The sequence below is a fragment of the Myotis brandtii genome, unplaced genomic scaffold, assembly GCF_000412655.1.
Source record: "Myotis brandtii unplaced genomic scaffold, ASM41265v1 scaffold40, whole genome shotgun sequence".
In the NCBI taxonomy this organism is placed as follows: Eukaryota; Metazoa; Chordata; class Mammalia; order Chiroptera; family Vespertilionidae; genus Myotis; species Myotis brandtii.
This window is the reverse complement of record NW_005365372.1, coordinates 2,933,084-2,950,794: the sequence shown is the minus strand read 5'-3', so window position 1 is coordinate 2,950,794 and position 17,711 is coordinate 2,933,084. Positions and strand designations below refer to the sequence as shown.

At 34.6% G+C, this 17,711-nt stretch overlaps 1 protein-coding gene across 2 annotated transcripts in view; it reads right to left on the bottom strand.

Annotated features, from left to right (window-relative positions):
• Positions 1-325: 325 nt before the first annotated feature.
• The window catches only part of BRWD3 (bromodomain and WD repeat domain containing 3), a 138,356-nt gene continuing 120,970 nt past the window's right edge, over positions 326-17,711 (bottom strand). For both annotated transcript variants that reach the window (XM_005873239.2, XM_014545330.1), the window contains 6 exons: positions 15,654-15,728; positions 14,184-14,336; positions 12,720-12,883; positions 12,277-12,374; positions 11,498-11,656; positions 326-5,893 (listed from right to left, as the gene is read on the bottom strand). In XM_005873239.2, coding sequence (XP_005873301.1) covers positions 5,139-5,893; positions 11,498-11,656; positions 12,277-12,374; positions 12,720-12,883; positions 14,184-14,336; positions 15,654-15,728 — 1,404 coding nt within the window. In that variant the 3' untranslated portion in view covers positions 326-5,138. The remainder of the gene's footprint in view (positions 5,894-11,497; positions 11,657-12,276; positions 12,375-12,719; positions 12,884-14,183; positions 14,337-15,653; positions 15,729-17,711) is intronic.

The following is a 17,711-nucleotide window of genomic DNA, read 5'->3' as shown; positions in this document are numbered from 1 at the left end:
GTAGAAAGTACCTAGGTCCTCAGATTAAAAACAATACTAAATGACAAAGAAACAAGAATGGACCCAAGAGCTACATGCTATAAACTCTGAAGCTGGATAATGAAAAGGTAACTCCATATTTCTTTCTTCTTGTTAATTTATCTCTAGTACCTAAGGCACAAAGCAGCAAGACTGCAACTGATTCCAAACAACTTGGAATTTTATTGTAAACATCCCATAAAGAATGGCAACAAATTAGTTCAGTATTTTTTGTCTTTGAAGATAATTGCTTATAATGACTTACAACTGCCAAACAAAACATCTCTTATAAACCAAGCCAGGCTAGTTTACCTTTCTTTACTGAATTTCAGTTTAATGGACATTTTGCCCACATACAACATCACAGCAACTATTAACTGAATGATTTTCCATCTTAAAACTTATGTATACTAAGAACAAACATAAGGTACAGCTTTGTTAATACTTTGTAAAGGATTACAAAAGACAAGGATGATAAGTTACAGGACAAAGAAATAAATTACTGATTGCCATCACCACAGTATTGTTTAAAGAACTAACATTTATAGTACTGCCTAATGTGTATCTGGTGACATATGTAAAAAACACATTTCCCAACTGGGTTTCTAAATATTTTTTGTATGTGAACTTAAAAGTCAATTACCAATGGCGACTTTAATATGTATCAATAGTTTTATTTTTTTAGAAAATACTTGTCATGCTTTTATATGTCAAAGTCTGATATTCTAGACTTAATTAAGATACGAATAATAAATGGGTATACATATAAATAAACAAACACACCTTAAGTCTAAACTGCAGGGCCTTTCTACTGTACTTCTCCCACCATGAATCATAAATTACCAGTCTTTTTGAAGTGTGCTAAATTAGATAAAATCATTGCAGAAAGAGAAATGAGGATAAAAGTAAGCAAGAGAGGAATGGTGAAAAAGAAAATAATCACGGGTAAGGCTACAAGAAATTGAGGGCAATCCGCATTCCACAAAATATAGCACATTGAAAAAAAATTAAAATTTGTATTAGAATTTAATCAGAACTTGGTAAACTTGGTAATTAAAATTTGGTTAAAGAAACTTCACTAAGAGGTGAAAAGCAAAGAAGCATGAAAATATTTTCATACTAATTTTTAAAACAAGCCTTAAAAGTGATCTTAGAATATTCTGTTTTCAACAGAACATTCACATAGCCTCATGTACCACAAAAATGTTGGGGATGGGGATAACATTTAAAACAATGAACTTTAAAATGTCAAAAGTTTCGTTTCTTTCCCCAGAACTAAAAGGCTGGACATCAAAATATACTAAAAATTACACAGGATTTAAGTCTCCTTTTTGTGAATGTGAAAATTCAAACTTTAAAGATAAGTACCAGTTGGTAAATGTGCATAAAATAATTTCCAAGATATATGTGTGTTTTATATAAGATGTTTAATTTATCACTACCATAAACATACAAATTTTGAAAAATGCTCAAAAAAGTTTTTATCAGAAAGTGAGAAGTGGCATTCACATCTTTCTCTTTAAATCACTGTTATTGTCTGATGACAACCTATAGGATTACAAAAAAAATACAGCAAAAAAGATTAATCACTCAAATTTATTTCAAATTATTGGGAAGCTGAGTTAACTATCTGAGCACACAGTTGTACGAATGAGATTTCTGAATTTTACTATGGGAGAAACAATGTGCTATATGGAATAATTCTAGCACAAGCCTGATCTCTGGTAAGGGAAACCAACAAACAAGAAACAAATGAAAGAAGGGCAAATTAAAAGAAAATATAGGACAGATGTATAGAACAAAACCTAGACTGTTTATCTAGAAGGTATAACAAAATGAGTGATCAAGTAGTACACACACACACACACACACACACACACACACACACTAAGCGCTTTACAACAGGCAAAGAATTGGTAGACAGTGATATTATTTTTTATGTCTGAGATAAAGTGTGCCAAGTTGGACACAATCTACATACATACGTGGGTGCATGCACGCGCACGCACACACACACACTCACACACATACACACACACGGACAAATTTAGTCACTAGGCTAACAGGCTAGTGAATGTTTTAGAGAGCATCCGAATCTGGAAGAGATACACACAGCAAGCCATAGATAACACACACAATTCGGTTTTCATAAACATATACCATGCTAAGATCTTAAAGCTGGGAATTAATGTTATTAGCATTCATGAGAAATATTACAGGTCGCTGACTACTAATACCTAGCATAAGATTAGGCTTATACATCTATCTGTATGCTCTCATGAACCTAAATATAACAGTGGTTTTTTTCTTAGCAATGCATTTAAGATTTAGACTTTTCTTCAACCTTCTTAGCTTATTTCTTACTTGCTTTGCTATGACTGAACCCAGATCTTATTTAGGTTAAAGGGCCTCTAAAAAATTAAAGCGATAATATAGTCAATGTGATATAAATTACATCACATTCACAGGAGGCAGTGCTACAAAATAAGCGAAGTATAAATTGGGGGGAAAGTCCAGATATAAAAGTAAAAATACATCTTCCAAACTTTTATTTTCACAATTATTAAAATAATTTGCATGCAAACAGAAATGATCTGTTTGTTTTATAATAAATGATAACTATGCTCATCTAAAACACCCTGGTGACTAACTCTTTAAATCTTAATAACTGAAACCAACATTACAGCAAAATGCTGTCACTAGTATTTTCACAGTATTTCACTACATATAAAATATGCTTAAAATGTCTTTAGCCTTGTTATTCTAAGTATCTAAACCTAGAAAATCTTGACATTTGGGGGATTAATGTGGCATTTTTATTTTTCAAAATAAATTATAAATAAAGCTTCAGACAGCTAAAATCACATAGATGGCATTCTTCTACATTTCAAGAGGTCAGGTCTTCATAGAAGAATGTCAACAAAGGATTTCACACTAAAACGATACACATGATACTCATTTGGGTATATCCATGAATTTAAGTAACTGTTACTTTGATTAGGGTAGGCCAAAGTATTATTGATTCCAGGAAAACACAGGCACAAATTTAGCCTAAATGCCCAAGAGATGAAAAACTAAAAAAAAAAAAAAAAAAAAAAAAAAAACATATCTTAGCAAAAATCAAATGTAGAGTTTCAAATATGAACATTTTTTAATCTATACTATGGTTAAAAGTGGCAGTTGATTTACAACCAGAAGTAGTTTTGGTTTAGTGAAAAAATGACTAAAAAAAAAAAAATAAGCTTGATCTACTCTCCAGTAACAGAATTTAGTGCCATTAACAATTCACAAGAATACTTTCTTAAAGCCTGAACAATTCTACTGCAAGTGAAAATTGCTTAAAGATGTTAGTCCAAGAATAACCCCCACCTGACCCAACCAAAAAAGCAAAGTTATGTGTGTACTCCTTCCTCTGCACTTAAGGATTTTTCAGATGCATGAAATGATTGAAAGCATGAAACAAACACATTAGCTTAAATATCCTGGGATTACTAGGCGTACATTAAAAAGTTTCTTTTATCCCACAAATCTGTTCTAAGTGCAATAAATCTGCTGTTACAAAAAAAAGAGATCAATATATTCCCTTCCACCTCAAAAATCTAAGTATCTAACAAATTTGCAAACTCTCGAATTTACGGAATAAAAATGACCTTGGAACTCAAGCTCACTTATGGAACTATGTGCACTCTACTGCTGTAAACAAGACCATAAGGGTTGAAAAATTTTTTTCACCTCTAAAATAATAACTCAGAATATCAGTATGCAGTGCAATGAGGTTCTTTTCTGAAAGATTATAACAAAAGAACCTTTTGGAATGGTATGAGCAGAACCTATGTATATTGATTCAAAATATTAGTTAGCCGAAACATTCCAACTCACACTAGGTGTTTTGTTATATTTTGAAATTCAAATGAAAACCATTCTCTCACAGCTGTTAAATAGTAAGTGGCAGCAGATATATATATATATATATATATGCAGTCACCCAAGTCTACTTACATAAATATGTTCTAAGAAAAGTCTAATATAGAGTATACTATACTTATACAAGTTTGTTAATTACAACCATTAATTTGAGAGCCAATATGATTAACAACCTCTCAGCTTATAACTTATGAATATTTATTTTCACCAAGCTTGTTCTATTTCTCCTTAGTCAATGAATAACTGTATCTATTTTCCTTAATGCTTCCAGTAGTTGTAGTTAATAGAGGTAGCTGAGCTACTATTCAAAGAAGTTATTTTTTTGTGGATGAGGATTGTTCAAATGTTTAAGGTATCCTTGAAGCTACACAAGTTCTATTAATGCAACAAAATATAATAGGAAAAAGAAAATGGATGCAAGAAACTTTTGCATTTGGCACCTTGTCTAGATTGATACCTCAAGTATTCTTTTTTAATAAAGTTAATGCACACATCAGAACACACCACAAAGATTTGCTACGTATTTACAAGGCACCAACCCTTTCTCACCTTTAACATGAATTAAGCAAATCAATGAAAAGCATATCAAGATCCCCCCACCCCCCCAAAAAAAACTGTAGTATAAATATATACTTCAGTTCAGTACAATTATTGAAAGTTTGGCCTGGGAAGAGTAAAATAATCCAGATCGTTCTTACAATATAGAAACTGTAAACATTTAATAGCTGCCTTTAGGATTGGTGTATTGTGCAAAAGTTATTATTACTGGGTACAGGAATCAAAATGGCAAAAACAAACTATATAAAACTCTGTAAGAAGCTGCTATACTTCTGTGATACAAAAGCAAAAGAGGGATAGTCTACTGAGATAAAAATGTCATGCTACTCTTAAGAAGCTGAATGCTCCTTTAATGTAGTAAATCTGTAGTGTGTCTGTGGTGTGTGTGTGTGTGTGTGTGTGTGTGTGTGTGTGTGCACAGAATTTTTTAAAATTTAAGGCCTAATGAATAAGGCTTGTTTGAACAAATGAAGTGTGGAGATCAAAAGTCTTGAAACAAATGTGTACTGGCATAATGGAAAAGCACCAATGTGAAAGGAAGCGTAAGTCCCCACACAACTTGCTTTGTAGATATCCTGGTAAATTCCCTGCAGTAGAAGGCCATTGAATTTTTTAAATTATTCTAAATTTCTTAACTGTTAATAATTCCATCCCATGAGATGGCTAACCCTGGCTTTTTCTGTCATTTTACGCACTCTGCCTGATCTGGATGTACCAAGATTCAGAGGATCTTCAGTGGACACAAAATTGTCATTATCAGAATCATCATTATATAAAACAGTCCTCCTGCCTTGGTTTCTTGTTTTGATTCGTGGCAGTCTACTGAAACGTCCTGAAAACATGGTATCAAACTCATCATCAGCAATACGTGCACGTTTGGCTCTGGTGGCTCCTCTAGAAGCACCTCTTCCTCCTCTCCCTCTCCCTCTCCCTCTGGTACTACCTCCACCTCTTCCTCGACCCCCTCGTCCCCTGCCTCCTCTTCCTCTGCCTCCTCTACTCCATCTCCCCCATCTCCCCCATCTGCCCCTTCCTCCTGTGCCTCTTGTTTTCCAGTTTCTTTTTCCATTGGCATATTGCTTTCTGAGTTTTCTTTTAGGCCTGGTTTGTACAAACTTGCTATAGTCATGGTCTCCATCTACATAATCTTGATCTGTTCTGGAAGTTGATTCAGAATCAGAATCAGAACCGCAGGTACTTTCAGAACTTAAACTGGATCCTAACTCTCCACTCTCTGAGGAGGATAAATGTGATTTCTCTTTTGATTCTTTCTTCTCTTTGTCTTCTCTTCCCATGCTTTCATCTTCTTCCGATGCACTAAGCAGTTTTCTCTTGATTCCTGTCCGGGGCTCTCTGCCATCACCATTTGTAACGGGTCCATCAAGGGAGTGATCTAAATCAAGATGAATGATTATTTAAAGTTAAGTTTTGACATTGGTAAGATGGTTATTTAGGTTCAAAAGTAAAATAAGCAATCTATAAAAAATATTTATACCAAAAGATAGATGAGGTAGAAGCATAGAGTGTTGCAGTATGAATTTAAATCTGTTAGAAATGAAGAAGATAATAAAGTTCTGATTTTGTCTGATTGCTTTTTTAAAGGGGGGATGTGGAAGGATGATGGGTGGTGAGGTAGCTAGGCAGAAATTTTAAGGGCTTGAACTCTAAAAAGAATTTTCTGGAAACATGTATCAGAATAATTTCATTCATTCACTGAATAAATATTTACTGATTATCTACTATAGCCCAGGCATTGCTTGGAGCTTGAAATGTGTCAATTATGAGACAAAGTCCTTGCTCTTTTAATTTATATTTTAGTAGGGAAAACTTGCTGGACAATGAAATGAACAATTAAAAAAACAAAATTTTAATTAATAATACGTTATAAATAAAAGAAGATAAAAATAGACTGTGAATGTGATGTTTGAGGGATATTTTATACAGGAAAGACTTTTCTGCAGAGGTAGTATCTAAGAAAAGAACTGAACGAAGTTAGATCTGGGGAAAGAACATTCCATCAGAGGATATAGAAACTCAGTATAACCAAAGTGGAAGAGAAAAAAAAAGTAGTAGGAGATGACCACCAGTGAAGAGTTTTATAGTTGAAGAATGACGGGATCTGATTTATATTTTTAAAAGAGTGCTGTGGGCCCTGGCCAGTGTGACTCACTTGGTTGGAGCATCATCATGTACACCGAAAGGTGGCGAGTTTGATTCCTGGTTAGGCACATACCCAGGTTGTGGGTTCGTTCCCCGGTCAGGGTGCGTGCAGGAGGCAACCAATATCTCTCTCTCCTCTCTCTCTTTCACTCTCTCTAAAATCAATAAAAAGATATCCTCAGATGAGGATTTAAAAAAATACATAAATAAAAGAGTGCTATGGTTGCTGTATAGAGAATGGATTATAGAAGGGGATGATTGGAAGCAGAAATCAGCTGGGAGTCCATTTCAATAGTGAAGGTAACACATGATGAGGGATGTAAAAATAGAGGTGTTGAAAAATGACTGGATTTGGAATGTTTCCTTCTAGCGGTGACACCAGAACAAACCTTTATTTTTAAATTTCCAACTGAGGACAATAGCTGATGGATTGAATGTCAGGTGTTAAGCAAAGAATGAAGGTCAACTACTAGGTTTTATAGCCTGCAACTGGGTGAATGTTAGAGATGTTTTGCTAAGTTAGGGAACACTAAAGGAGGAAAAGGTTTAGGCAAACTAGTGAAGAAATAAAGATTCCGGATTTAAATACTACCAGAGGCACAAGTAAATACATTTTTTTTTAAAGAAAAAAGCAGGTGGATATACCAGTCTAGAGGCTCAGGGGAGACTCAGAGCAAGAAATATAATTTTGGAAATTTTCAGTAAAGATGACATTTACTGTCAAGAGAACTGAGAGCTCATTAAGAAAGCAAGTAAAGCAAGATGGTGGAAGATTAAGACTTGGGATATTTCAACATTTAAAGAATAGGCAAAGATAATTGGGAAGAATAACCAGTAAAGTAGGAGGAAACAGAAGAGTATACTGAAAACAGTGGAAAAAGAAAAGCCTAGAGTTGAATGGCAACCAAAGATACAAGATTAATCTAATAGTCTTCGGGTTATAGAATAAATTACATTACCCTCCAAATTACATATATTGAAGCCCTAACCCCCAATGTGACTTTATTTGGAGATAGGGCCTTTAAGGAAGTTTTAATTAAAGTGAAATCACAAAAGTGGACCCTAATGAATTACGACTAGTGTCCTTATAAAAAGAACAGACACGAATGTTCCTTCTTTCTCCCCCTGTCTGTGGATGCACAGAGAAAAAGCCACATAAGGACACAGCAAGAAGGTGGCCATCAGCAAGCCAGGAAGAGACCCCATACCAGACACCAACCCTGCTGGCATCTTGATCTTAAACTTTGAGGCCTCAGAACTGTGAGAAAATAAATGTCTCTTTTAAGTATTTGAAAAGGTACTTAACATCACTAATTGTCAGGAAAATGCAAATCAAAACCATTAATGAGGTATCACCTCACATCTGTTACTGTGGCTAGTGTCAAAAAAATGAAAGATAACAAGTGTTGGCAAGGATGTGGCAACAAGAGAACCCTTGCACATATTTGATGAGAATGTAAATAGTATAGCCATTATGAAAATCAGTATGGCGGTCCCTCAAAAAATTAAGAGAACTACCATATAACCCAGCAATTCCACTTCTGTTTATGTATCAAAAGGAATTTAAATCAGGATCTTGAAGGAATCTGTACCCCCTTATTCATTGCAGCATTATTCATAATAGCCAAGCTATGGAAATTATATATATATAATGAGTTATTCAGCCTTAAAAAACGAAGAAAATCTTGGCATTTGTGACAAGGATGAAGTTGGAAGACATTATGTTAACTAAGCAAAATAAGCAAGACACAGAGAAAGAACTATTGTATGATGTCATATGGTAATCTAAAATACAGTCATGCAGTGTATAACAATGTTTTGATCAATGACAGACAGCATATATGATGGTGGTGTTTCCATAAGATTGTAATGGAGCTGAAAAATTGTTATCTATTGCTTACTGATGCCATAGCCATGGTAATGACATCATGCAACACGTTTGTGGTTATGCTGGTGTAAAGAAACCTACTGCACTGCCAGTCATAGCAAAGTATATAATTATGTACAGTACATAATACTTGATAATGATAATAAATGACTATGTTACTGGTTTATGTATTTACTATACTATGCTTTTTAATTGTTATTTTATAGTGTACTCTTTTTACTTATAAAGTTTGCTGTAAAGCATATGCCATATTAACCCAGCAGTAAGCAGCCTCATGTTCACTGTGTCTCTAGATTGCATCATTATCTTGTGTTTGATTTAATATTGTGTTGTTTTATACAGTAGCATGCTGTACAGGCTTGTAGCCTATGCCATATAGCCTAGATGTGTAGTAGGCTATACTATCTAGGTTTGTAAACTTTATGAGGTCCACATGACAAGATCAGCTAAAGATGTGTTCTCATAATATTTCCCTGCAGTTAAGTTCATAGAAGCTGAAAGCAAGATGGTAGTTGCCACGGGCTGGGGGAGGGGAAATGGGGAGGTGTTGGTCAAAGGGAACTAACATTCAGTTATTCAGGATGAAATATCTAATGTACAGTATTGTGACAATAATGAACAATACTGTACTGCATATTTGAAATCTTCTAGGAGGATAGATCTTAAATTTTCTCAACAAACAGACACAATAATCATGTAGAGGTGAGATGTTAATTAGTTTGATTGTGGTGACCATTTCACGGTGTATGCGTATATTGAAACATCAAGTTGTACACTTTAAATATGTACATTTTTTATGTCAATGATATCTCAATGAAGCAGCTAAAAATAACTGTTGTTTAAGCCATCTAGTCTGCGGTGTCTTGTGTGACAGCCCAAGCTGACTAAAATACTAGCTGATAGCAATAGAAACTGTAGATAAGAGAGTTAAGTGGTATTAAAGAGTTGTAGAATTCACAAAACTTAGCAACTAACTGGATATGAGGAGTAAAAGGAGAGTCAAAGTAAACTGTAAAATTTTAAACTGGATGACTAGGAAGATGGTGGTACCATCAACTAAAATAGTGAGTATAGAAATACAAGCAAGCTTGAGAATGATGAATGATAAGCACCCAATGGAAATTTTTTAGGATGCACTTGGAAACGAGACTGGTAGAATAGAGATGTTAGGGTTAGATATGAATTTGGAGAGTCATCAGCATAAAGATAATTGATGTGGCAATTAGATTCCTTTATTTGTAGAAGACAAAAAAAGAAAAACAAACAAAAAGAAACAGAGACTATATCAGTGATGGCGAACCTATGACACGCGTGACATGCGAACTCATTTTTTTTGGTTGATTTTTTTTAAATGGCATTTAAATATATAAAATAAATATCAAAAATATAAGTCTTTGTTTTACTATGGTTGCAAATATCAAAAAATTTCTATATGTGACACGGCACCAGAGTTAAGTTAGGGTTTTTCAAAATGCTGACACGCCGAGCTCAAAAGGTTCGCCATCACTGGACTATATTAATACAGGAGAAACAGGGATATAAGAGAAGCAGTACTATAGAAGCCAGGCAGTAGAGTTCCTAGAGGGTAGTCAACAGCATGCAATGATATAGATAGATCAAGGATATAGGACTATGAAAAGGATACTGGTCAGTGAAGACAACTTTTATAGAGTGGTGGGGGCAGAAGCCAGACTATAAAGGGTAAATGAATGTTTAGATGGAAAGAAAACAGAGGCAGGAAGTATAAGCTACACTTTCTAAAAGCCTGATAATGAAGGAAAGGGCACAATGAGAGGTGGCATAAGTATGTAACATGAAGCTGGAACAAAAGAGAGAGTAAAGATAAAAACTGGGGAAAATAAATGCAATAACTATCTTCAAATAATCAGATATGTAATAATATTTCTCATGCAACTAATATAAAATATATCTTTAGAAGGTACTTTTGAGTCATTTGATACTTCAATAACAATGGATAAGCTACTTGATTTTTCAATAAAATGTATATAAAATAAAAATATAGACTACTATAAAGATATTTCTAAAAACATAGCAAATATTCCTCACAAACTTCAAATAGATGAACACATTAGAAGTTTCGTTGAACATGTTCAAGGTCCATAACATAGGGCTAAGTATAAGAAGAAAGTCTACATAACAATAACCTTCAGCTATTTATAAATGATGTCCCCTGACATGGTGCAAAAAAAAAAAAATGCACGTGATAATGAATTATTGGGTCAGTGATTTCTTTTTAATCAGTGAAAATTTTTCTACAAATAAAAGTTATATGGAAGCTCATTACATGAATAATAAGTTGCCCTGGTTGAAGGGAGGAGGCTGTTCTGAAAATTCCTGAAGTAGCTCTGTGGATTACTGAAAAAATAGGCAGTACAGAGTCTGAAAACCACTGAATTATTGAGATAACAGGTTCTGAGGGAAGAGAATATCTTAGTTACATGTAACTAGAAAACCAGAATAAGGTGGTAGATGTAGATGTTGACTAAAAGAAGGCTCATTGGTCAACAAAACCCTTTTTTTAAAAATTGGGGTAGGCGTTTAAAAAATAAGCCTTATTTAAAGGTGATTTTGGACTTTTTTGGCCATTTTTATTAATATGGTTTAATATACAAATAATCCTAAATGTGTCTAACATTCTGGTTTTTATGTGCTTGGGGAAGGAGCCTTTCATTCAGTTGTTCCTCCCTATTCATTTTATATTTTATTTTAAAAGACTAAAATATGTTTGGAAGTTTTGGAAATCTGCTAAGCGGCTTTTCCTAGTTGTGGATATGAAACCCTGTTTGAGTCAAATTCGACAATATTAAAATACTCATTAACTATAAGGACATGATAATTTTTACAACCTAAATACACCAGCTTTTAAACAATTAATCTGTCATTATAAAGGAACAAAGAATAAATACCATGTCCATATTTATTTCCTACCTTGTTTAATTGGCAAAACTCGATTCCGAAATGATTTGGCTTTCCCTGGGTCATGGCTATTTCCACTTCGGCTATATCCACTGAAGCTTGATGAAGAAAATGGTCCATCCACCTCATCATCAAGTAAATATAGTGAAAGCCCTTCAGCAGCATCTGAAACTTACATTTAAAAAGACTGTAATGTTAACATAATTACCATGTTTTCAATAAAGTTATAAAAAGGCTGTTTTTAAAACTATATCTCACTCAGTTACTCTAACAACTTGTGCATTGTTTGGAGAAAATATGACTATTTTGAGAACAAATGTTTTATCACATCATTAAGCTTTCAAGGACGGAATAACAGAAAAACTTGTCCAAGGAAAAAATATCAGAGAATTGCACACACAAAATATTTATGTTCAAGCTATTAAAGATGTTGTCTAAGGAAAACACTTCCTCAGATAATGAATCCTTAATTCTTACATTGGCAAATATATTGTAGACACTACTCTGAGATATAATAGATGTTAAAAATCATAAAATTACAGACTTTTAAAGCTAAGAAACTTAAAAATGCATCTAGTTTTAACACCTTCATTTAAAATATGAAGACACTTAATCTTATGGCCTAATGTCTAACCTAGGACTGCACAGCTAGAGAAAAGAATTGGAAATAAAACACAACTTTCCCATATAGAAATTCATTGCTCTTTGTACTATAAATCATGCTGCCTTTTCTATATCATTAATATCAGTATTAAACTGAAATATATAACACCAACACTAAAGACATTTACCAGGAGACGAGAAAGGAGAGCTGGTCCTTGCATAAGACACTGAGGTATTCTGGTCATTTTTAGGCTGCAACTTCATTTGTTTCTGTTTCCCTTTTGGACTACAAGTAAAAATATGTAACAGTGAAAAATTTTTCTATTAGCATCATATTACAATAAGACAGTACAATACAAAATGCTTAGGTGTCCAAAAGAGAAATGACCAATAATTTAAGATAAATGCTTCAAACTGGTAATATAACAAAGTTAAATTTAAAGCATTAAAATAAAAAGGTTTTGGTATAACAAAATGGGTTACCACCTCCATGTTTACACAGGTACAAGATTTCTTTAAAAAAATCTCTTGGGTGTTGGGATCCCCTCAAACTATTCAATAAACTTTAAGAAATGAGGTAATATACACAAAATGCTTTGAAAACATAAAATACTACATCACTGCAATATACCTAGGAGCTCTGCTACTTGATAATGAACTGCTGCTGCTTCTCAGACGTTTTCTGTACCGTGGCCTTCTCCTCTTCTGACTCTGGATTGCTGACTTATATTCAGAGATGATATTTTTAATATGACTTTCAAATAAGGCAGATAACCTCAGTGTCATGCTATAGATCTGAAAAAGTAGAAATTAGTCTTGTTTTAGCAAGTACTTCAATTATATAAAAAATAAAAGGTATAAACATGCCTGGGCCATTATCAGCATCATCCTTTCATACAAAATATATGTGTTATTCCATACACTCGAAAAATTCTTCCTGAAGAATTAAAACAAGATACCATTTTTAACCAAAAATTAATAAAGGTTTTTAAAAGATAACATCCAATGTTGGGAAGGGTAGAATAAAAAGATTCCTATACATTGCCAGTGGGTTTTTATTAACAGGAACAATTCTGAAGAACAATTTGTAATAGGTATCAAAAATCTTAAAAATATACACATTCTTTGGCTAATAACTCCACTTCTGGGAATTTATTCTAACAAAATATCAGAGAATTACACACAAAAAATAATTATGTTCAAGCATGTTAAAGATGTTAGCCACACCTTATTCATGTAAAGTGAAAAACAACCTAAATCTCTAGCACTAGGATGCTTGTAAAATAACATAAAAGCACCATATAATAAAATACCATGGAGACATTAAAACTTCTGTTTTCAAAGAGTAATAATGACATGGGAAAAGGTTCAAAAAGTTTCTAAGTATAAAATCTGTTTTAAAGAATATATAAGCATATGCAAGTATAATAAGTGTAGGAAATAAAATCAAATGTGAAAAATTTACGCCTGCAGAAATTGGTGAAAATTCATTTTATATGCGTTGAAAGTGGGCAAGTTATATACCTATTGTACAACTTATTTAAAAGTTAATAATATACAGTGATTATAAAACACAAAAATTATTATTAGTACTTTTTTGTTCTCAAGATATTTAAGTTGACAAAATATAGAAATACTAAATGTGAGTATGAATACACAGTTATAACTTCCCAATATGGTTCACAATTTGTTATAATAAAGAGAATATAAATATTCAGAGCTAATCCAAATATATAAATTAATACTGTTAACCCCTCTTATTTGTAAAGTTATTTATTGGACATATTAAAGGTACTTAATTACTAGCTCTCCATCCCTTGACCTCTCTCTGGCAGATATAAAATATTAATAAAGAACAAAGATGAGGCAGGTAGGAGAAAGAAAGAGGTGCTTACTTCCAGAATGACTGCTAAATGTGTCTTAATGCATGCCTAATAAACTGTCAGAGAAATACTGAGAATCAAACTTTAGTAGCGATGTCAGAATTGTAGTATATACTTTTTTAGCAATTTTAAAACTGGTGAAAGAAAAAGCTGCGTGCTATATATAACTAGATGCTTAGAGGATCAATCCACCTAATATAGGTTTTACATACCCTTGATTTTTTATTAGAGGTATAAGTTTTGGAGTTGCTGAATATTTGGCGAACATCTTTATAAAATTCCAGAGGACTACCATAGTTTCCTGCTTCCAGAGTTTCTTTCACAGTGCTGAAGTCCATAGGAGTGTCTATAACACCTTGATAATCCTACAAAGAATGTGTTATGAAATACATAGGCTGAGTAACACTGTGTAATACAATGGGACTGAGATTTGCATCACCAAGTCACTATGAAATAAACAGACTGTTTTTCAACCTGCTGCCACCCCTCAACCAGTATACATTTAACTGAACTCTTTTGTTGGCTCACAAAAACAGCAGGGGGGTATGGGAGGGTCTTAGCACTGACTGCAATCTAGAACCAGAAAAGAAAATCCATAGCCACTGGCTTTATCCCTACAGAGTACACAATATAAAATTTTATTTCTTCCTTAAAGGCTGGAGTAACCTCAATTCCCTGGCAAACTGCTCATTGAAAGTAGAAGATGGGATAATTCTCATATAATTAAACAATTCCATGTCACCAATTAGCTACATATTTCCAAGACATTTCCAGCTATGAGGGCATTCTAAGATGTCATTAGTTGAAAGTCAAAGTCAAATTGGCTATGCCTGTGCCTCTCTCCTATCATTCTGATTTCAATAAATGTGATAATTTTGCTTCATCTAAGGTCATCATTTTCATATATTCAAAATTAGTTTGATTTTTATTTAGAGGAGGGAGAAGATTTTATTTTAACCTAAATCTCGCAAGTCCAGTTAAGATATTCCTAGAGTTATCTTATGGAAGTGCACTGAAATGTATATACCTATACATATCACAACCATTAATAAATGAATATATTTTGGAGTAAAAGCTATTGTTGGTATTAGATCTCTCATCCTACTTAGAAACATTAAGAATTAAATCACCACATTTCTCTTGAAGAAATAACCAAGGAACCAGAAGAAGGGACAGAGGAAGGATATAAAAAGCAAAAAATATTTTTCAAAGTATGAGAAACCACAATTGCTCTTAATAGGTCTTTTTAAAAATATTTGCTTAAATCATAAAAATCAAAAGTACTACAACACAACATGGCTTATGGATATAAAGATTTTAATAGAATAAAAACGTTGGAACTTTGTGTAGTATGATAAATTCCAGTGGGAATAATCAGCTGTAATACAGACATAATTATATTGTGCAACTGATGATTTCTACTATGCTACAGTCTATAGAAACAAGTAAAAGTAAACATCTACCACCTATACAGATGGTATACAAAGATCCCTCCTGAGAACATGTGCTGATTTAAAAGAAAAATAAACTACTAGAAAAAAATCAAAGATAAAAAGGGAGTGAGCAGAGTTGGAAAACAACTTTGCAAATTATAAAAGTTTTATTTACAGTATGGAGATTTTAAAAAGTAAAACTACATAATATTAAGCAGTATGTGTCTTTTAAGAGATTACTAGGCCTACCTCCGAAAGAGATGGATCTTGTTGTCTTTCCAAAACAATTGACCCTGAGGGTTCTCCCTCTTGCTCTTGATGGCCCTATTAGGGTAAAGAACATATATTGTGTTTCTACACCACCACAACAAAATATCAAGAATTGGAATACAATTATTATTTAAGGTTCAAAGATCCATAAATAGGAAGAATTTTTTTACTGATTGTACTTTAAGATGAAGGAAGTTTACATTCATCACTCTCCTCTGCTATGAAAACACAAGACTAATTTATTCTACCCAAACTCCCTATAAACAAACAAACAAGCTTTATGAAACATAATCTTATTTACTATTGGAATGATTTTTCCCAATTTAAACCTGTAAAAGTAGAGAATACAGATGTTTAGTAATTTCAGAGGATGGTCTGATGTGTTTCTGAAATACTGCTATACCTTTTCTCTGAATATGTTAAAATAAGATTTACTATTAATACTAAAAGGTTATTCAATATATAAATAGATAACACTATTAGAAAAGAATCATACAATTGAAGTTCTCATGCTTATATCTTTGATGAAAAGTAATACGGTATGTTGGTTACCTAAGTGAAATATTGGATAACATATTTAAATTATTAACGTAAATTAAGCATAAATTTACATACATTATTAACATTTAAGGCTAACACATGTAACCAAGGATCTGCAGTGTGTAAAAGTGTATTAGAAGTTAGTAAAACATATTAAACAAATATCCAAAATAAAAGCAGGATATTGCAAAGATATTTTTTATTTTTTAAATATTTTTTTTAAATAAATTTAAATTATTTATCTTCTTATTATTGAAGTGGCATTGGTTAATTATATGTGTCAAGTGTAAAATTCTATAATATATCACTGGCAAAGATATTTAGAATAAAATTGGGTTTACAAATGTATAATCTATATATATAAAACCCAAATATGCAAATAGACCGAATGGCAGAACAACTGAACAACAGAACAAGTGGTCACTATGATGTGTGGTGACCACCAGGGGGCACACGGAACATGGCAGGCATTGGCAGCAGGCGGCAGAGCACAGAACATGGCGGGCATCGGCCACGGCAGGATGGTAGAGCAGGTGAGCGGGGGGCGCCAGACTAAGGTTGGGCACCGGTTGCTGTCACTGGGGCAAGCTTCTGGTGGTTACTGAAAATTCTTTGGTCCCATGCACCTCGGTCCCGCCCACGCTTGCACCTGCTGCTGGCGCTGGCCTCGACTGCTCAGTGCCGTAAGTGGGTTTGAGCAGTGGCTGTGGGTGCCTATCGCCCCTCAGGGCTTCTCCACATCCCCCTGCTCCTGAGGGGTGATCGGAGCCGGCAGCTGCCTCTCACACTTGCTGCCGGTGACGGCCCCACTCGCACCCACTGCCAGAGCCAGCCCCGGCTGCTGACGCCGGTCCCACTAGCACCCGCAGCCAGTGCTGAAGCCACCACTTGCAACCATAGCTGGTGCCCGGCGCCAGTCCCGATTGTCCCTGTGGGCTTCTCCACCTCCCCCTGCTCCTGAGGGGCAATTGGGGCATCAGCTGCCACTCGCACCCACTGACGGCACCAGCCCTGCTTGCACCCACTGCTGGTGCCGGCCCCAATTACTCCGTGCCATCAGTGGGTGCAAGCGGGGCTGGAGGCATCAGTGCGTGGGAGCAGTGGCGGCAGGAGCTGGGCTGCAGGCAGATAGGGGACTGGGGGCTGTGGTGGGAGGGGCCGGGCGGGGTGCGGACGATGAGGCAAGACTCGCCCCTGTGCACGGCAGCCTCACAGCCCACAGTTCCTTTCACAGTGCATGAATTTGTGCACTGGGACCCTAGTTTACATATAAAGTATATGACAGGGAGAAAAAAACAAGATGGCGGCATAGGTAAACACCGGAAATTGCTGCCTCGCACAACCACTTCAAAAATACAACTAAAAGACAAAACGGACATCATCCAGAACCACAGGAAGGCTGGCTGAGTGGAAATTCTACAACTAGAAGGAAAGAGAAAAGCACACTGAGACTCAGAGGAAATGCGGAAGTAAAGTGCAGAGGTACGGAGGCGCACG